Below are 19,357 nucleotides of genomic sequence, written 5' to 3'. Positions count from 1 at the left end.
TGATATTTTTGTTGACTCCCTCTCATCAAACCTGAGGGCAGAAACACAGACTCTGGAGCCCTCTGCTGGAGTATTTATCATAGAGCGTTGTGAAGGAGAGCATCACTGTTTAAAATCTTGAAACACTACATAGAAGCATATGTACAACAGTGTGATGTATTTATTCATAAAATAATATGGGCCTTTTTTAGTGAATTAATAAGACAGTTACCTCATCATTCTGAGAAAAGTCATCTTTAATAAAAAATAAATTAACAAGATTATCATCTCAAAATTCTGAGATAATATCTCTTAGAAAACATGCTCTATTTTTTCAGAAATAATAAAGTTATAACCTCAAATTTCTAATAAAATGTACTCGAGAGCTCTATTTCAAGAAAACAAACATGTCGATGAGATAATAATAATAATATCTTTAATTTGGAGAACTGGCCACATTTTTGTGTCATTGTTTTATATGATTTTTCCTCAAGTGAATTCTTCTGTAATGTGTAAATTGAGAAAGTCATTTAAGGCTAATCCCTGAACAGAGACTCCTCTGTGCTGCTGTGCAGAGGATCATATTTTCCCATGATGCACAGCGTGCTACATCCTGATTAGTGCTGTAACTGCAGGTGCTTTGACCTTTCCTGCTCTCGGTTTGGACCTGCTGTGACAGTGAAGCACCAGCTCTCCACTGTTTTGACCTCTTACAGACAACTAGTGTAGTGTGGAGTCGGGGCACCAATCAAAAGAGATTCTCTCTCAAATATTAATGCCAAAATATGAATTTCAATTTGTGTAGAAGAACTTATTTTTTCTTATTTCCAAGACTCTCAAAATGTCTCTTATGAAGGGGGGGCCATCATTTACATGGACCCACTGAACATAGCTTCCTAACAGTGTAACAGGGTATAACAGTAAAATGCTACATGTTGATACACAACCGTACACTAATATCATTCATGAGACATTTAGAAAAAGTTATTTACTTTGATATTGTACTTAAATACGGAAGACGATTAGTGCCACATGTGTTGTTTTTGGAGATCAGTTATTTATACATTTTTGTTCTGAGCTTAAAGTCTGAATTCTGACTTTAAAGGTCACCTATTATGCAAAATCCACTTTTTCATGTATTTCATACATAAACATTAGCCAATCACCAACCAAGGTTCCGTCGGGACTTGTTCTCTGGTGTTCTTTGGTGTCAGTTTGGTGTGTAAGGACCTTTAGATGCACGAGTGACTGGACCCTCTTCCATAAGTGGGTCAAAAAGGACCCTATTAGAATAATATATGTTTTTATGCAATGTTTGTCACACTAGAAATATTTTATATTTAAAGGTGGGGTAGGTGATGCTTGCAAAGCCATGCCATGCTCCCCACAATGCAGTTCGGCAAAGATTAAAAATATTCTACGTCACCCCATTCAAGTGAATGGGCGAAGCGTTGAAAGCATTCTTCGATGCCTGTAGTGTAGACGGGCCGTTAGCCTGACCCGAGCTTCGTCGTTCTGATAGCTCCGCCCCTTCGCTCCAACCCCCAACCCTCCCCCCACATCTACTGGTGAAAATTACTTTTGCGACACATTTATCGCAAGAAGTGTAGCAAAAGTCAAGACCGCAGATTCGTCGATTTATGCTGCCACAGAGCAGATTCGACAAGTTGTAATGACTGATTTGAGAGGTTGTAATAACCAAGTTGCAGTTGTAATGGAAAATATATTTAAAAAATATGTATTTTTCTGCAAGTGAACATTTCATCACTAAGTTCATTTTTTTTATACAAGCTACAAAACTTTTTTTTCTTCTTCTGTGACTTCAAATTTTTTCACAGTTACGTGGATATTTTATACAAGTGTAAATGTATATGCACACAAGCTCAGATTTTTTTTCTGCAAGTGCTCACATCAGGTTTTACACGTTCTCGCATTTTGCACCATATCTACCTTCATAAAAAAGCACGAGTCCAATCATTTTAGCCAGCCCGGCTAAAGTAACTGGATGGCCTACCTGCCTGTCAGCCTTCCATCTGTGCACAAACTTATCTCGTACCCTCATTGGTCATGTGGGCGTTCGTGCGTGTTGGAGGAGTGGCTCTGTAAGGAAGTGGCAGATTTGTCAAATTATTGCGCATTCGAGCTGGTTTCTCCAAAATTACCTACCCCACCTTTAATTTTTTAGAATTTTTTTTTTACATTTTGAAAAAAGACGTTTTCAACATATTGATGCAAAGATCCAACCCTCTCTTACCTGCCCTGCAGCTGAACGACCTATCCTAACTTTATTTCCTCCCACCTTGACTACTGTAACTCACTTCTCTACGGCATCCGCTCCCTCTCCCTTGATAGACTCCAAATTGTAAAAAATATAGCCACCCGACTCCTCACACACACCAGATCGTGGCACCACATTACACCAGTCCTCAAATACCTTCATTGGCTTCCCGTCTCCCAACTGATCCCAACGCATCAACTACAAAATACTGGCCCTCACCTATAGCCCTCCATCCATCTGACCCCCCCCCCAGCTCCCGGGAATTCCCTCCCCCAAGATCTCCGCTATTTTGAGACCCACAGTATTCCAGTCCCTTTTCAAAACTCATCTCTTCTCCTCTGTCTACTCATAGCCCATGCACCCCCCATCAATCCATGACGGTTGATCAAGTTTGATAGTCCTATACCCCCCACCCACCCTATAACCTTTCACTTACTGTATATTGTCAAGCGATTTTGAGTCCTTGAAAAGCCCTATACAAATATAATCTATTATTATTATTATACTGACGGGTATCAGATCTTGCTGTGTAAAATAATCTTCCTGAGAGGTGTTGCTTGTGATGTAGTCTGTGCGGTCTACAGTGAATGTATTCCTGACAGCCAGGTGATAAGAATCAAAGGTTCCCATAGGATTCCATAGAAAATGCATGCGGGTCATTTTTGACCCAATTATGGAAGCTTGGGGTAGTAATACAAAAACTACAATTTCTTAAAATTTACATTTTGAATTGCATGATATCCAAAACATGTTTTTTTAGGAATAGCTGGAATATGAAATGATTTAAAAAATGAAATTACAAAGATACTTCAAGAAAACCACCTCACCGGGTCCAAAAAGACCCACTTATGCATCGAATAAGGGTTAACCAAATATCTCTCAGTGGGGCGTGGGGAGTGGCACCTTATTTTCATCTAAAGTAAAAGACAGAGAATCAGCACTTTTGAAACAGGGCTGAAACAGAGAGGTTTATGGGATGCTACAATGCATGATATGTTTGGTATTTCGAGCCAAACACTTCAGAGACATGTTTTGTATATATCTGAGACCTATAATATATTGATTAAAAACAGTTTAATAGAGGATCTTTATGCTCAGAACAAAACAAAAGCCAACACTTTGGGTCAGATCTCCATCAAAAGTAATCTGATGTGGCCCTATTCCTCTTCCGTATTTATTATTTTACCTAAATAGGATTTTGAATGGAGAATTATTACATAGGCTACTTTTTTGTAAACATACTCTGAGTGTCCGCATGCATTTACATTGAAAAGCTTTGCAGAAATGGCCACATGGGGGCGACAGCTATATTCAAAATACTTTCCACCAGATTTAATTTAAATTAGTTTGAAAGGTATTTTTTTGAATACATTTATTTACAATAAAAATTGGGACTGAAATTCAACCACATTGTAATTTTAAAAAAGAAAATACTAAACACGATTCTACTGGAAAATACATTATAGTATTTTGTCTTTGCAGTGATACTACATCATGGCACCATAACCTCTATTTACTTTAACATCACTGTTAATGTATAGCTTCAGTACAGTTACATTACTTCTCTTGAGATTAGCTTCTGAATTTGTTCCACATTCATTTAAACCACTGCACATATCAACCAATCACCAACATCCTACAGCCTCAGTGTGTGACCTCATGAAAGAGTATAGGCTTAGTGTGAAACACTGGTGCTCAATAAGACTTACAGTTAATAGAAATAAGAAAAAAAAAGGTGGCCTCAGAGGAAGAAATTAAAGATTTGATACTTGATTTAGTTCAGCACAAAATGTCTCAATGTTCAAACCGGTTTGAACATTGAGAACACGCTCCAGGCTTTGAAGAAGGACAACCTGGGAAAATGATTGCTAAATTGTGTCTCAATCCAGACCTACTATACAGTAATACTTTCAACTTTTAATATGTTGTTTCAAAGTCTAATTAAGTCTCTGAAGGCTAAAATATCAAAAAAAATAGCACAACATATCATACAGTGTCATAGTCTGATAGAGTGAAAAGTACTACGATTAAAAATACTTTTCGGGTCGAGTTCTGTATCAAACAACAATTTTCATATTCAGCTGTAACAGTCCATAGATAAAAACACATCCAAGCAAATATATAAAAATGAACCCTGTGTTGAATAAAGCTACAGTTACCTCAATGACCCTACAGCAAAGATTGATATGTTCTGTTACATAACACCTACAGAAGCACTTGGCGTACTTCCATCAGCTGAGTCAAAACATGTTAACTACCTAAAAAACTATTGAACATATTGTACATTGGTCTAAATGCTGATCTTTTTATACATATATAAACATTTCAAATGTATGCATATAAAACAATTATGCACAAAACTGTTCTATAATATGTTAACCTAATGATGATGGGCATTAAAGCTAACGCTGCTACTTTTTCAGCATCCTACACTTATGTCAAAGAACAACGAGTCCCTACCAAAAACTAACGTTACTTTTAATAGTAGTACATAATTGGTGTATCAAAATCTAATAATAATACTCTGGAGCAATGAAAGGATAACACAGATTTCCAAGATTTCACATTCAAAAACCCACATGTACATGCCTGACGATACGGAAGCCCTAATATGCAAGTGTGACGACAAAAGAAATAAAACATTTGGTGGTTAATATGACTTAAGAAAAAGGTTTGGCTAGGATAATCAATCCATATTACTACAGTACGGACCCCCCTAGGGGACATAGAGAAGGGAAAAACAATTATTTGAACAAAAACAACAAAAAAAAGTTTGGCGAGATCTTGCAAAACCCTGTTGCAGTTTGTAGACGGTCCCTAAGCACTCTTCTCCCTTCTCAAGCTGCAGAGTGTGACCAATTCTTGATGTTTAGCTTGGATGACGGCAAGTATCGAACTTTTCTGATAAAAACGACTCTGTAGCTCGTTGTTTGTATTTTTATAACGTTATGTTCATGAGTTATTGATCCGCGAAATTCGAATCTGTCAATAACTCAGCTCAGAGGGACGTGCATGTCCCCTCGCTCTGAGTGTTCTCTTGAGGTGTCTTCACTTATGTGCCTATTGCCAAGCACTGATGTTATATCTTTATATTTAAGGCCAAGCTCAAAGTAAAATCGATGAACCGCTCCATTGTTGCGGTTTCTGTGTTGCCGTAGCAGCCGAAATGACCAGGAAGTACATTGAGCTAAATGCAAAGTTTTGCGAGATCTCGCAAAAGTATTGCGAGATCTCGCCAAGGGTTTGCGATATCTCGCAAAACATATATATTTTTTTCAAATATTTTTTTTTTTCTTCTCCATGTCCCCTAGGGGGCTCCGTACTGGGCTTCTAAAGATAAAAAATACAGAGATTGATAGAAAAGACAAAAAGTGTTTCATGCACTAAAATGTCCATGAAGAAAGAGAAAGTGTCGCTGCAGTCTTCAATCGACTGATTCACTGTTAAAGTAAATGAACATCACTCTCCAGTGTGTTACCTGTCCTTTTATTTCTGCCTCCATGCGGTCCATAAAGCGCATTGTGATCTACAGGATGTGTTTCCATCTCAGTGATGCAGCAGCTCAGCATCATGCTGCCCCTGATACAGAGAACTGACGCTGCCCTCACAGGCTGAATGTGCTAGAGAATGAGGCACACGTGGTGAAGCTGTATGAACAGGTGCATCAAGGCAGAGCTGCGGTTTGCTTTTATGCATCTGTCGCCTCACAGAGTCTTTTACTTTTAACACTGGCTGGTTTTTTCTGGGCAGATGAAACCCTCCTGGTCTTTTCCTCCTGCCGCCTGCTTCTCCCCGCCGGCCTTCTTGTGTTCCTGGTTGTTGCTGTTTGAAGGGCCCTGGAGTTTGCGCTGGCGCTCAACACTGTGCCACATGCCATAGCCAAAGTAGATCAAGAAGCCTAGGATAATGGAAGAAATGTGAGATGCTAAAAAAAACTGGCTAAGGAAACACATTTTTTGTGATTGAGTTGGACATTTTTGGAAATGCTTGCCTTCTTGCTTAGATTAAGATCTGAAGGTCAATACAACTCTCATGTATTTTCACTAAACATGAAGCAAGAGGCAGTAGACAGTTAGTTTAGCTTAACAACAACACCCAAATTAGGTAGTAGGACTTAATCTGAAGGTAAATAGTTTACTGACCATATTTTTGGACGCAGTAGATGCGAAGGCTAACGTAGCTTCTAAGGGACCAAAGCAATTTTCTTTTATTTGGACAATCTAACCTGCGACAACAGAATTACTAAGGGTTTAAGGACTATGACTGTTGGTAGATGTTGTTGACTTTGATATGCTGCCTTTTAAAGTATTTACTTTTAAATATGCTGTGTTGTAGTTTTACATTGTTATCAGGGCAATAAAGCTAGCTAATATGATATGCTAACGTCAAACAATATGACAGGAGGTCACTGCTCCCTGAATAGACAGAGTACCTTCAGACAAGGCCAGGATAGAAGTTTGCTATGTCCGCCCCTTAGCCTATCATGTACAATTTGTTAAGAGTGCTTGCCCATTGTCACTATGTTACGGTAAAAGGACTCCAATGGAGGCGTTTCAGGAAGGGGGGTTTTGCGTGTAGGAAAGACACTTTAGGATTTTAGCCTTTCCAGACCATTTACATGCATAAAAACCTATATAACACACTACAGGACTACCCTACAAGCATAATAGGGCTTTACACGGGACTCACCCACAGCCATCCACACAGAGAAACGTATCCAGGTATCTCCACTCAGCTGCACCATGAGGTAAATATTGACAAATACGCTCACAATTGGCAGAAATGGCAGAAGGGGAACCTGTGTAGCAAAAAAAACATCAATGTATTTGCAATGGATCTCTGGTCCCATAATGCACCAATTGAGTTGCCACCTACCATGAAAGAGACCTTCTTGGTGGTCTGAGGCTGCCTGCAGACCATGAACACGCAGCCGCTGAAGATGAGCAGGCACACGAATAGCGAGGCCAGGATCCACCCCTCCAAATCAAGGATGTTGTAGATGTGGTACGTGGTGAGATAGCTCATCACGCACACTACCAGCACTGCGGTTTGAAAACGCACATTTAATTCTGCCGTTTTTTATCACATAGTTAAAATATTTTTTTTTACCTTAGCTTGCTTACCGAGCACACAGACAGACATATTGACCACGCTGGAGGAATGCTCAGAGGGAGAGGCAGGCGGGTGCAGGACGGCCTGCAGGGTGGAGCTGCCCCCCTTCAGCATGTTAAGGTGAGACTCAGACTCTGTGAGGTCAGACTCCCCCTCCTCAGAGGAGAGATAGTCCCTCTCACCCGGGCCCTCCCGCCGCCCCATGGCTCCATCGGGCTGGTACCTGGACAACACAGGAGTTAAAAATGAATGTCATAAGTGGGCAAAAATAATACAGGATAATGTTCGGTGTTTTCAGTGTCTGGAAGAAACACTACCTGGATATATACAGTATCCTTTATTCTGCTCCAAAAAGCTATTGTTTCAAATGTTTGCTATTGTGTATAACAAAACATACGTAGCATGCTTTTATATAAATGAGTATAATGTCCAAGATACAAAATCCGTCTACAAAAAAAATACATCAAATTAATAAATGAAAACAATAATCATAATTAGCATACAAGTTTGATTTAAAAACATTATATTAGTAATAATAGGACCAACAACTTGTCATGCTTCTTTTCTATACAAACAAAAAAACATAATAGCAATGACACAAGATCACTCTTAAATGAAATAAAAATGTAAAAACACACAAAATATTAAATAAAAAAAGGAAATAATATATACTGTATATACATATATATATTTTTTAAATAATAATAACAATAATAAAAGACCAAGAGAAAAATAATATTATTACTTGTATAACTCACATCAAAATGCTTACATATTGAGGAAGACATGACTCCCAATCTCACTTCCGTTATGTAATAGTGGGGTGGTTTAGTTTTACTTCACATAAAAAACAGTTTAAACCAGGGGAACAGGGTTTGTGTGTTTGCTGCTGCTGTGGTGATGAATCCCCTCGGTGCAGAGGTGTACAGCAGCTTCAGAGTTTAAAAATTACAGGAAGTAAACACCTCCATTCACTCAAGCTGCCACTACACACTCATACAATGGGAGCATTCACAGAACTTACATCAGCAGTGTGATGCAATAACACTAATCATACCTCTGGGTTTTTAGAAAAGGGAAACTATTTCCCAATATTGCACCAAATAAGATTTCTTATTTATTTATAGATGTACCCACCTGAGGATCAGTACACACACAGCGACCAGCGAGTAGGCCAGCAGAGTTCCAATGGACATCATGTCAACCAGCGCCTTCAGGTCAAACAGGAACGCCATGATGGCTACAGCAAGCAAAAAGAAAGTCATTAGCACAACAGCATTATCCATTGAAAGAGCATAAGTACTGATTACTGGAACAGTCAATCTTAGCACATAAAATATTTACACCCACAACGATAGAGGGTGCAGGAATGAGTCCTAAAAGCTGAAATAGTTTAGCATTTTAGCACTCCCAGGTTCCCTTGCCTCAAATTTAGAATGTGTTTTTGGTTAGATGCCTGAAATCTGGTCTGTGCTTAACACAAGCATCATACATCAGTTAATACTCCACTTAAGTGTCTGAAGTTTATATGTCTTAAAAACAGCAGTTGCTAAAAAGTGACTAAATAAGACTATCAAACGTTATCATGCTGAACATTAGCCGCTTATAGCTTAGTGGTAGCGATGCGCAGCCATGTGACATTGTGATGTAGTTTATAGCCTAACATTCGCTTTTTTCTTCTGTTGAGTGCATTTACTCCTCCATTGGAGTCCTTTTTCATATAATTTGTTTCCACAGTTCTTATTTTCTGCAATATTCCAAAATCCAATAGAAAAATCCCATTGCTTTTGTCTTCCGGGTCGGCCAACAAATATACCTCATCACTGCACCACCCTATAATAGTCGAGCAATTACAAATGGCAAAACTGCTTTCAGGCACACCATCCAGCAAATGAACATGAACAGATGTAAATTAAACTTCATGCAAACATTAAAGCCTATTCACAATAAAAAATAAACATAAAAGAGCATCATGTTTCTCTAGGCGAACAGCTGTAATCATCCCCATAGTGAGTGTCGTTTGATGTGAGACACACAGTGGTGTTCCCTCGCTTGTATCTCAGCACCAGACTGCAGTATGAAGTGGATCTCAAAGTCCAAACAAAGAGCAGGGGTATGTACGCTGCTGCTCACAACATTACATTAAAACAAAATTGACAAAGGGTTCACATCTGCATGCCACTTTACCGGGTCATTCACATTACAGGTCATAGCCCCAACACCTGAGCACAGTGGGCATGATACAACCACATACCACACTATATTGTGAGTTTTAGAAGTTGATGTGCACCACACCCAACCCAGTCTCACGGCATTTTGTGTTATACTGTAGTCGCGACATTTAATCTATTGATTAATGTTCACCAACACGATTTTCCCCCTTTTTTCGTGTCACACAGAACGATTTTAAAAGCAATGTATTTCTATGTTTCGTGCCTGCAACACGTCTTTTTGTCCGGTCGGGTCTTGGAAGCTGTGGGGTTCATAAAAACATCTTCTTACTCAATATCAAGCGTAAAAAATCGTATAATGTCAGACTTTTTTGTCATCTGTGAGGAAAAGAAATGGGGCTCAGAGCCTCAAAATACTGAAATCTGCATTTTTTAAAATCTTTTTTTCCTTCTAATTTGTTATTCTTTTCTAAATGACACACTGTTATTTACTCAACAATAATACACAATCATCCTTGTTTTTATTTATTTGTTTAATTCCATAATCTCGGGCATTTTTGGCATCTGTCAGGAACTGAATTTCAAAATAAAAATAAGCGGAAACAGACGTGGGCCTATATGGGACATTTCGAGCATGGCATCATTGCTATACACAGCCACTGAACTGATTACCCAAGATCCTCAGCTATTGTTTAAGCTCGTGATTGGATGTTTTAGCCACAATGCATGTTGGGATATGGTGTTAATGCGAAATGAAATCCGAAAAACATTTTGGAGTTTAGGATGGCCGAAGACACTACACTACCCATAATCCCCAGTTATCGTTTGGGACTACAGTCCCCGTGATTAATCTTCAAGCTCTGGGATTGGATGTTGGAACAGCAGTGCGCCAAGGTTACAGCGAACGTCAAACAGCTCTTTGAAATCGAACGAAACCACGGCAGACTATCCAAAACTGGACTCGAACACCCCCCTAGAACTGCACATGCTGGCTATTGTGTTTCGCAACATGTTATATGGCACATCTACACTGGGAATTGTAGTTTTGTAGATTCTGATTAATGAGGTGAAATATAAACAACCCTTAAATCAGGCTTTAGTTACACCTGAGTAAAATTCAGGGAAGGTGATTGTCAAGTGCCAACAATCAGGTGAGATATTTGATAGTTGGTGCTTGAGAAGACTAAACATTTATCTGCAGATCCCTATAAAGTATATTCATTACTCGTTATTCTCTACTAATAGTTAATTAAAGACTGAATATAATGGTTATTTTGCACATCCCTTTCAAGATATCAAGATTTTCTAAGGTTTATTGACATATCATATACACAACTAATTCAATAACGTGCTTTAACCACTAGGCGGTGCACACAAGGTACACACTGCCATAATAACTGTGTATTATCAGTGTAGGACACTTGTGTATGTACAACAACTGAAAATGTGTAGTTTTATTCATGTTTTCACATAATTTGACAGGATATTGCTATATTATTTCACATGTTTTACTTCTAATATCTGATTTGTAAAAAATCACAGACAGAAAGGTATATCCGTCATTTAATGGTAAGCTATTGAAATTCTGAATCCATAGGAGTGTGTCCCATAACCCAAAACCCCTGACTATTCTTTCAACTCAGTATTTACATTCTTACATTCAAAGAAAATCAGTAATATCTTTAAAAACTACAAGTCCTTTTCTATCAGCTGTGCACCGTTATGGTTTAAATACAGCCTATCTACCAATTGGATCAAATATAAAAGTCAGCCGAATTAATTTTGATACTGCAAGGAGACGTATTGTGTGAAGAGAAATTGAAGATGTTGTTTAATTGCTGATATATTTATGATCCACTTCACTCATTCAGTTTCCGTGGCAGTTATTCCTGTTTGTCAAGAAGTCTTCTAATCAGGGCTCTATAAATAGAGAACTACGGCAGATATGTAATACTTAATGCAGCCGAACCGTGTATTACAATGCCGTTATGTGATGACTTTCAAAGAGAAAAGCTAGAACACTCGGAATAAAGTATTATTTTCCTTTTTTTTTCAAAATGTTTTTCGGATTTCATATTGCATAAACACCATATCCCAACGTGCATTGCGGCTAAACAATCCAATCAACGCTTCGTGATGCAGGCACGAAACATACTACCAATAGAAATACATTGCTTTTAAAATCGTTCTGTGTGACACGAAAAAAGGGAGAAAATCGTGTTGGTGAACATGAATCAATAGATTAAATGTCGTGACTATAACACGAAATGCCATGAGACTGGGTTGCCACATCATATCCTAGGGGTAAAGTGATGTAATTTATTTTGTTTACAGAATATCTAATCCCGAGATAGGTGCCTTAAGTAAAACTGGAATGTATATATTTTAGAGAGGAAAGTGTCTCTTGATGGACAAAAAGCTTCTCTTGTACCTCATTCACACCAACGGTGTTTCAGGGCCGGTTCGGAGCTGGAGCTTGAAAAGCACCGGGTTTTCCTCTTCACACCGCCGCAGAGCAGCGTCTTAGCTCCGGAATCCGGTTCATTTCGAGCACCAAAAAATTGTCCGGCCAGAGCAAAAGCACCACATACGTCACGCTTACGTCAAGGCGGGGGCGGGATCAACTCCTGAACAACAACAAAAAGCCGGCGTTTTATCCAGTTTGTACACAACGATGGAGAAACTTAACAAGCAGCAGTGGTCCACGGAAGAGACCAGCTACCTGCTGGGAATCTGGACTTCCAAAGAGGTACAGAGGAAGCTGGAGCACAATCGGCCATTGTTGTTGTTGTCGGTGTCAGCTGTGAGGGGTTTCCGCGCGGTTTGGCTTTATGAAGCAGGCACACAAACGATGACGCAATGACGCAGCACCAGTCGGACTCTGGGCAGTGTGAAAAGAGCCAGAGGTAAACCGAAGAACCGGTTCTGAACCTGAAAAGCTCTAGCACGGAGCTTGAACCGGAGTTGCGTTGGTGTGAATGAGGTATTGGTGCTATGCTAACCGCTAACTGCTGCTAACAGGGCTAGCAGGTTAACTATCACTTGGTGGAGGACATTTTCAGGTACGTGGGGGGGGGGGGGCATGCTAGATATATTTCAAGGAATATTTTGCAGTGTATTCGTTTTCTTGCCAAGAGTTAGATGATAAGATTGATACTATTCTCAGCCTAGCTAGCTCTTTACTCTTGTTCCCAGTATTTTTTTTCTAAGCTAAGCTAACTGTCTGCAATGTTTGAAGTTAGTTGCTGGATTAATTATTGGCAAGCAGCAGTGACTTCCACACTGAAGGTTTAAATGTAGCATTCACACAATAGTGGTATTGAAGTGGAAGATATCAGATTCTTGTCAAAACATTTAGTGATTAAAAACAAGATGGACTGTGGTGGTGAACACATATCCATGAACTTGGCTGCCTTAATATTGTGTGTATTGTTTTCTCACTTTGGAAACACCATCACCAAGTTTTACATGCAGTCACCACCACCACCATGCAAAGACAAAATCTCAATCACGTCCAAAACAAAGTCCTTGCCTCGAGAGCTTACCCGCAGTGGTACCTGCCGCCATGGTGGCAGCCACAGGAGACTGGCGCTTACTCACTTTGGACATAAATTTGAACAGAATACCATCTCGTGCCATGGCAAAGAGAATACGTGGCAGAGGGAACATGGAGCCCAACAGGCTAGGAAGAAGAGGGTTCATGGTTAAGTAGAGGGCATTCTGGGAAAAAAAACATGACACCTGCACAACCGTGAAAGAACAACATGTAGATATCGAGGGAAAACTTCAGAATAACTGGATCATTTGAAAAAGGACTGATAAAGGGTGGGTCAATTTCTGTAACCAAATTATTATTTGCATCTTTGCTTTTGTCTTTCACAGTTGATTGGTGGAGAAAGATTAGCAGGAGGAATCTCTTTGGTTGCTCCCCATCTCTCACCTGCTACTACACCGGAGGTCATAGTGGCAATAAGTGGGGTCTTCGTCTTAGGATTGATTCGGGCTAAGACTTTGAAAAGCACACCATCCTGTGCCATAGCATAGATTACACGAGGCATGGGGAAAATGGAGCCCAGCAGACTGCATGAGACAGCAGAGACATGCAAGACCAACACGTTAGTCAAAAAGCCCCAAAACACACACATGTACACCAACAATCAAATCATCAAAGCTTCAGAGCATGCATAAAGTCAATAAAGTGTCTTTCTTCCCTTTTGGCATTTAGTCATCACTAATTAGTTATCAAAACTTTGATATATGCATTAGAATAGATCAAACTCTGCTTTTAAGGTTAAAATACATATCACTAATGTCAAATTTTTAAGCTTTTAATCAAATTAAGTTGTTTTTTATCGGTTTTGAGAGCTGGTTTGGAGTAAAATTTATAAGGGTAAATGCCGTTGACTACACCCTTAACACCAATTTCAAACTAACTTATCTGAAACCTTCATTGGTTCTAATCAGATTTAAAGAATGCAGATCATGGGATAAGTAAGTGACTGATATTCATGTTTGTGAAAAGGTTTGTAGATGGAAAATTGAGAGGAAACTGATATAGCAAACCTCCAGGGAAGAAAGACATAAAGTAACACCAATATATTTTATATAGTATAATATATATATAAATATATATATATATATAGACAACCTTACGTATACTGTATATGACACTTGAATTATACATAGTAAATTACAAACACGTGCAGGTACTGAAAACAGATAGAATTAAAGGGACAATTCCTGCCATTTTATGTGTATGTCCAATTTAATTGATTGAAGCAATAACTTCCTCAGTGAATGCCGGACCATGAACGGGATTTCATTGCTGTTAAATCTGTTGTTTTTCCTGCATCCAGTGCTGTCATTTAACGTGACGTAGTTGGAGGAATTAAAAAACGACAGCCAACTTTAGCTTGGATATTTAGTCATCGCTTATGGGAAGCTAGAAATCCGCTAATAGTAGAATACAGCACACACTGAGAAGTGCTTTGCTTCAACCGGCTACAATTACCAACAAAAGCGATTGGACATCACCGGAAAATGTTGTGCATTCTCCCTTTAAACACTGCGCCTATTATGTCCCATTAGGCAAAATGAATCAATCCAATAATAAGACAGATAGACAGAGATAAGTGGTCAGAACCTTTGACCACATCTCCTTTACCATTATCACCAATGTATAGCAAGCACATCAATCAGAAATTAAAGTCATATTATATATTCTGATTGCTCAGATACAGTAAATCTAGCATCTAAATACCATAAATATTATTTAGTCCTATTTTAGAACAGCAGATCCAGAGCTTACCTGGTGGAGAGGGCACACAGTGAACCTGCAGCGACCACATATTTGGCAGGGCCCCAGCCCACATACTCAAAAGCCATGGGCAGAGGGCTCTTCTCGTCCAGCAGGTAGTAAGGCATCATCAGTGTGAGCGCAGCCGACACACCGAAGTACGCCAGGAAACACACGGTCAGCGACACCACGATGCCGATGGGAATGGCTTTCTGAGGGTTCCTCACCTCCTCGCCTGTTTCACGCAGAGGCACAAACATCTTTACATTGAGCTTAGATGAAATCAGACTATAACCCAACCTTTCAGTGGCTCACCTGTGGTTGCAATGCAGTCAAATCCGACAAAAGCGTAAAAGCAGGTGGCAGCTCCAGCTAAGGTCCCACTGAACCCGAAAGGCATAAATCCTCCTACTCCATAATCACTGGTCACATTGGTCGTCACCGACAAGTTCCTGAAACATCAAACTGAACTCAACACAAAACCAGCCTAAAAGTACATCTGATATGGAATGGCTTTGCATTGATGTACTTCACATATAAACCTATATCACAAATGGTTATGGGTTAATAAATTACCGTTTAACTATGGTGACATTTATGAGGGATTCTTCAGATATCTTCCAGTTCGCCGAATCTCCTTTGACAAAACCAGAAATGATGACGAACAACAGTACAAGCACGTTGACTGAAGTGAAGACTTTATTGACCCAGGCTGACTCCTTCACCCCAAACGACAGGAGTCCTGGGACAAACAAAAAGGCAAAAGAGTTCAGTTTTATCTTTTAATGTCCAGAAGTTACAAAGTTTGTCATCATTATTATTCTTATAAATAATTTGGAGTTTCACAATATAACGGTATGGATAACACTAACACCCACCAATGTCCCGCCACTATTCTAAAGGAGAATTGTGCAACGAGATGTAAATAGATGATTGTGGGGTGTTTCAGACCAGAGCTAAATGGAGAGATGTACAAACCTCTATTTTCTTTACGTTTTCACAAAAGCAGGACCATTTTTAAATCTGGTTAAGATAAACAAATATTGCATAAACCCTTCAACTGTGGACTTTGACAAACAACCAAACACTAGCGCATTGTTAGGCCACACCGACCAATTTTAGCCTGAGGGTCAGAAAGGGGGGTTTATCCAAACCAAGTTTAAATCCCTGGACTGCGATGAATCTGACTACAGGAAATTAATACGAAGTTCTCTACTCAACTACTGACGATACTGAACCCTGAGGTTGCAAAGAAGCTGTAGTTGGACCGGGCTCTTCCCAGATGTGATTGTGTGACTGTGGGAAAGAGAAACGAGGTGTTGCTGATACCTACTGTAGCAGGGTGATCAGGGAGTTTTTAAAAACAGAAAGGGGTTGAATGTTGTGTCCTAGTGGACTCACATTGACTTAAACTGTTAAGCAAAAAGTGTCCTGCCATCCCTTAATTGGATTATGATAGCTCATGAGAGTTGTCTGTGTTGAACAAAATGTAGAAATCTTAATTTGTCTTTTCTCAGTAGCCTCTGTAGCAACATATCAGAATATTTGGATTTCGAGGCTTTATTTGCTGCCTCACCAGAAAGCAGCAGTATCAGGCAGACGGCAAAGAAGTCCGGGTACTGAGCCAGACCAGGAGAGTTCATGCTGAAGTACGTCTTACAGAAAACCTCGATGTGGCCTCCTATCATGTCATCAAATGTGCCACTCCAAGCCCTGGCAACTGAGGAGGTACCTGTAAGAAGACAAAAAATTATCAGCACCATCTTGAAGTTCATTGGACCCAAAGACTGCTACGAACTTACCAATCACATAGGAGAGGATGAGGTTCCACCCAGTGATGAAGGCCCAGATCTCTCCAACAGTCACGTAGCTATAAAGGTAAGCAGAGCCGGTTTTGGGGACGCGCGCACCAAACTCAGCGTAACACAGACCGGCCATAACGGACGCTAATGCAGCGATTAGGAAGGAGATCACTATACTGGGGCCAGAGTCGCCTTTGGCCACCTCTCCGGCCAGGATGTAGACACCGGCGCCCAGAGTGCTGCCAACTCCCAGGGCGATGAGGTCGACGGTTCCTAGGCAGCGGCACAACTTGGAGTCCTCCAGGTTGTTCATGTCAACCACTTTCCTGCGCACCAGGGAGCGGCTGAACGACAGAACCTGCTCCAGCATGTTGACACCTGCTGACAGATGGAAAGAGAGAAGAAAAGATTGAAAATACCTGTGAAACCGAGGTCTGGCATAACAACGCTTTACTTCTAGCCAAACATTTCAAGATTAATATAATTCAAACTGTGCAGAATATGAGAAGAAACAGTTTGATCTCACCCAATCATCACTAATATTCTTTATCATCAATACTTGCACATTCAATAGAAGGAACACAATCCGTGAAACCAAAGGTCAGGTGTGAGGGCTTGAGCTCCACCTGCTTTGCATTTGCAGCTCATAGAAAGTGTTCTCTTGCAAACAAAGGCTGAAAGGTTGCATAACATGTTGAGTAAAAGTTGGGATTGCTTAGAACTATTGAGACAGATGTTAAGTCTACAAACTATGACGTGCATTTTAGGAATGCTGCCAAGTGCTACATCGTGGTAAAGTTTAAACAGTAATGGTGTTCCATTTAAATCTATTGTTTGGGGTTACGGTGCAGATCTAAGTTGTCAAAGAACTGCATTCAAGAAGGGACCATGGATGCACCATTGTAACACCATACAGACATTCCAGTATCTCGCTTTGCTAATTACATAATAATAAAACATAATAAGATGAACTGCAGTCCTCTTTGTATTCATTGTTTCTCTTTTCATTATGCATATTGCTGGGGATCCCGCCTGCATGAATACAATAAGATAAATGAAGAATGAAATATGCCCAGTGAATAGCTCGCTTTTGATGTTGAAGCTTCTTCTTGGAACCAAAATTCAGATTTTCTGTACTGTTAATTAACACTGACAGCCATCCAAAATATGCATTGACCTCCATTTAAAAGTGTGGTGGAGATGAGTTATGGCTGTGACAGCTCATTAGCATTACAATGAGGGCTGTACAGCGTCCCTTTATAGAATACAGTGAATGAAAAAGTATGACACTTTAGTTTTTGAAACTGACAATACACATTGCATGAGATGCATCAGTATTTCCCCCTCTCTTTGGCCTACATGCATACGTCCTAATAGGTTCCAGATACCCAAAGGGATTTCTTACATACATACATATAATGCATGTTTTATATTTAACATCAACATCTATTACTCTAACAAGACCTGCATGATCAGAACAAAATAACAGCTACTGCAGAAGTTTGTTAAATTATAGAATTAGTTATTCTAAATAAAAACACAAACATTATTTCACTAAAGACATGTGCATACCTGTGTGGATTTGACAAGTTGAGGTTTAGACACTGAAGAGGGACAAAAAAGCCTGTCAGAAGTGTCAGTGCGTTTTTCCAGTTTGCAGAGCAGATCAGCTGCATGTGAAGCGCAGGTAAAGTCGAATAAGATCCACTTCTCCCATGAAGTGCTGCCTGGAAACTCAGCTGTAACTCTATTTCATATGCTGGCATGTACACTGAGCAGAGCAGAACTTTCTTACGCCTCCCCTCACTGTTTCTTCATAGGATCTGCCCTCGCCTTGCCCCTCTAGAATCCAGCCTCCAGTCCCTCCGCTGCCAGGGGAGTGACGTCCCCTGAGCAGGGAGGCGAAAAGGGAGGAGGGGGCCCCAGGGAATTAGAATGGGGGGGGGGGGGATTTCACCTCCATGCTTGAGTTTTGTGGGAGTAAAACTTTGTGCGGACAATATTGCACCATAAGCTCTCACACACAGCATGACAGAGAAGGGAAGGATTTTGATGGTAGAATTCATTTTGTTCTAATGCACATAGATCCCAGTTGCCCAGATGCTAACTGCCTGCTGATAAATGGTTAGGCAACTGGCATTGACAAACATTGAGGCAGGCACTTGTGTTTACCCAGAGCAGCCCAGAGGAGTGCTGCTAAAAGCATGGGTGCTGATTGGTCAATGAAGGGTGGACGAGCTTCAGTACCGGGGGGTTAAGTCCCTCTAATGGAAGATGGGTATTGCTCAATGTTCCCTGAGCTATTGGACCCATGGATATTACAAAATCAATAACACAGTTCACAGTGGTACACCACCAAAAAGCCTGGCATTTCCACGGCAACTACAGTTACATGTTTGAACACTTGGAGGAAGAAAAAGTCAAATGTTCCACCAAACACTGCCTGTGAACTTCTATTCACGTTGAGTTTGCAGTGGAGAGAATTTCTGCCAAGACCAGCTCAAACCAGCTTAAGACCTCAGTGGGAAGGTGGCAGCTGTCTGCTGGAAACATCGTCCAATCCACAGGACGGAGCCTCGACGGCATGACAACAGCCAGCTCTCTCTTAGTTTGTCCATCCAGCCAAGCAGTCTAATATCATGGCCCACCGCCCACCAAACCTTGGCTGCAGGGCCGATTATCTGACCTGCATGCTGATGGGAAAGCCAATGTTTTCCGT

General features: G+C 40.2%; 1 protein-coding gene across 2 annotated transcripts; it reads right to left on the bottom strand.

The window, feature by feature from the left end:
- Positions 1-3,316: 3,316 nt before the first annotated feature.
- slc7a2 (solute carrier family 7 member 2) lies at positions 3,317-18,527 on the bottom strand. Of its 2 annotated transcripts, none has more exons than XM_079670993.1 (12): positions 18,211-18,527; positions 16,639-17,019; positions 16,413-16,568; positions 15,413-15,578; positions 15,152-15,288; positions 14,849-15,071; positions 13,086-13,222; positions 8,507-8,609; positions 7,381-7,592; positions 7,133-7,299; positions 6,947-7,055; positions 3,317-6,155 (listed from the first exon to the last, which is right to left on the bottom strand). In XM_079670993.1, exons 2-12 carry the CDS (start codon positions 17,006-17,008, stop codon positions 5,980-5,982), a joined length of 1,956 nt encoding a protein of 651 aa, XP_079527119.1. In that variant the 5' UTR covers positions 17,009-17,019; positions 18,211-18,527; the 3' UTR covers positions 3,317-5,979. The 2 variants fall into 2 exon arrangements, with proteins under 2 accessions (XP_079527119.1, XP_079527118.1); XM_079670992.1 differs by lacking the exon at positions 13,086-13,222 and adding an exon at positions 13,481-13,620 and having other exon boundaries at positions 18,211-18,523.
- Between the last annotated feature and the right edge of the window lie 830 nt (positions 18,528-19,357).

The sequence above is a fragment of the Notothenia rossii genome (genome assembly GCF_949606895.1).
Source record: "Notothenia rossii genome assembly, chromosome: 3".
Lineage (NCBI taxonomy): Eukaryota > Metazoa > Chordata > Actinopteri > Perciformes > Nototheniidae > Notothenia > Notothenia rossii.
The sequence above is the reverse complement of the archived record's forward strand: the minus strand, read 5'-3'. Positions and strand labels throughout refer to the sequence as shown.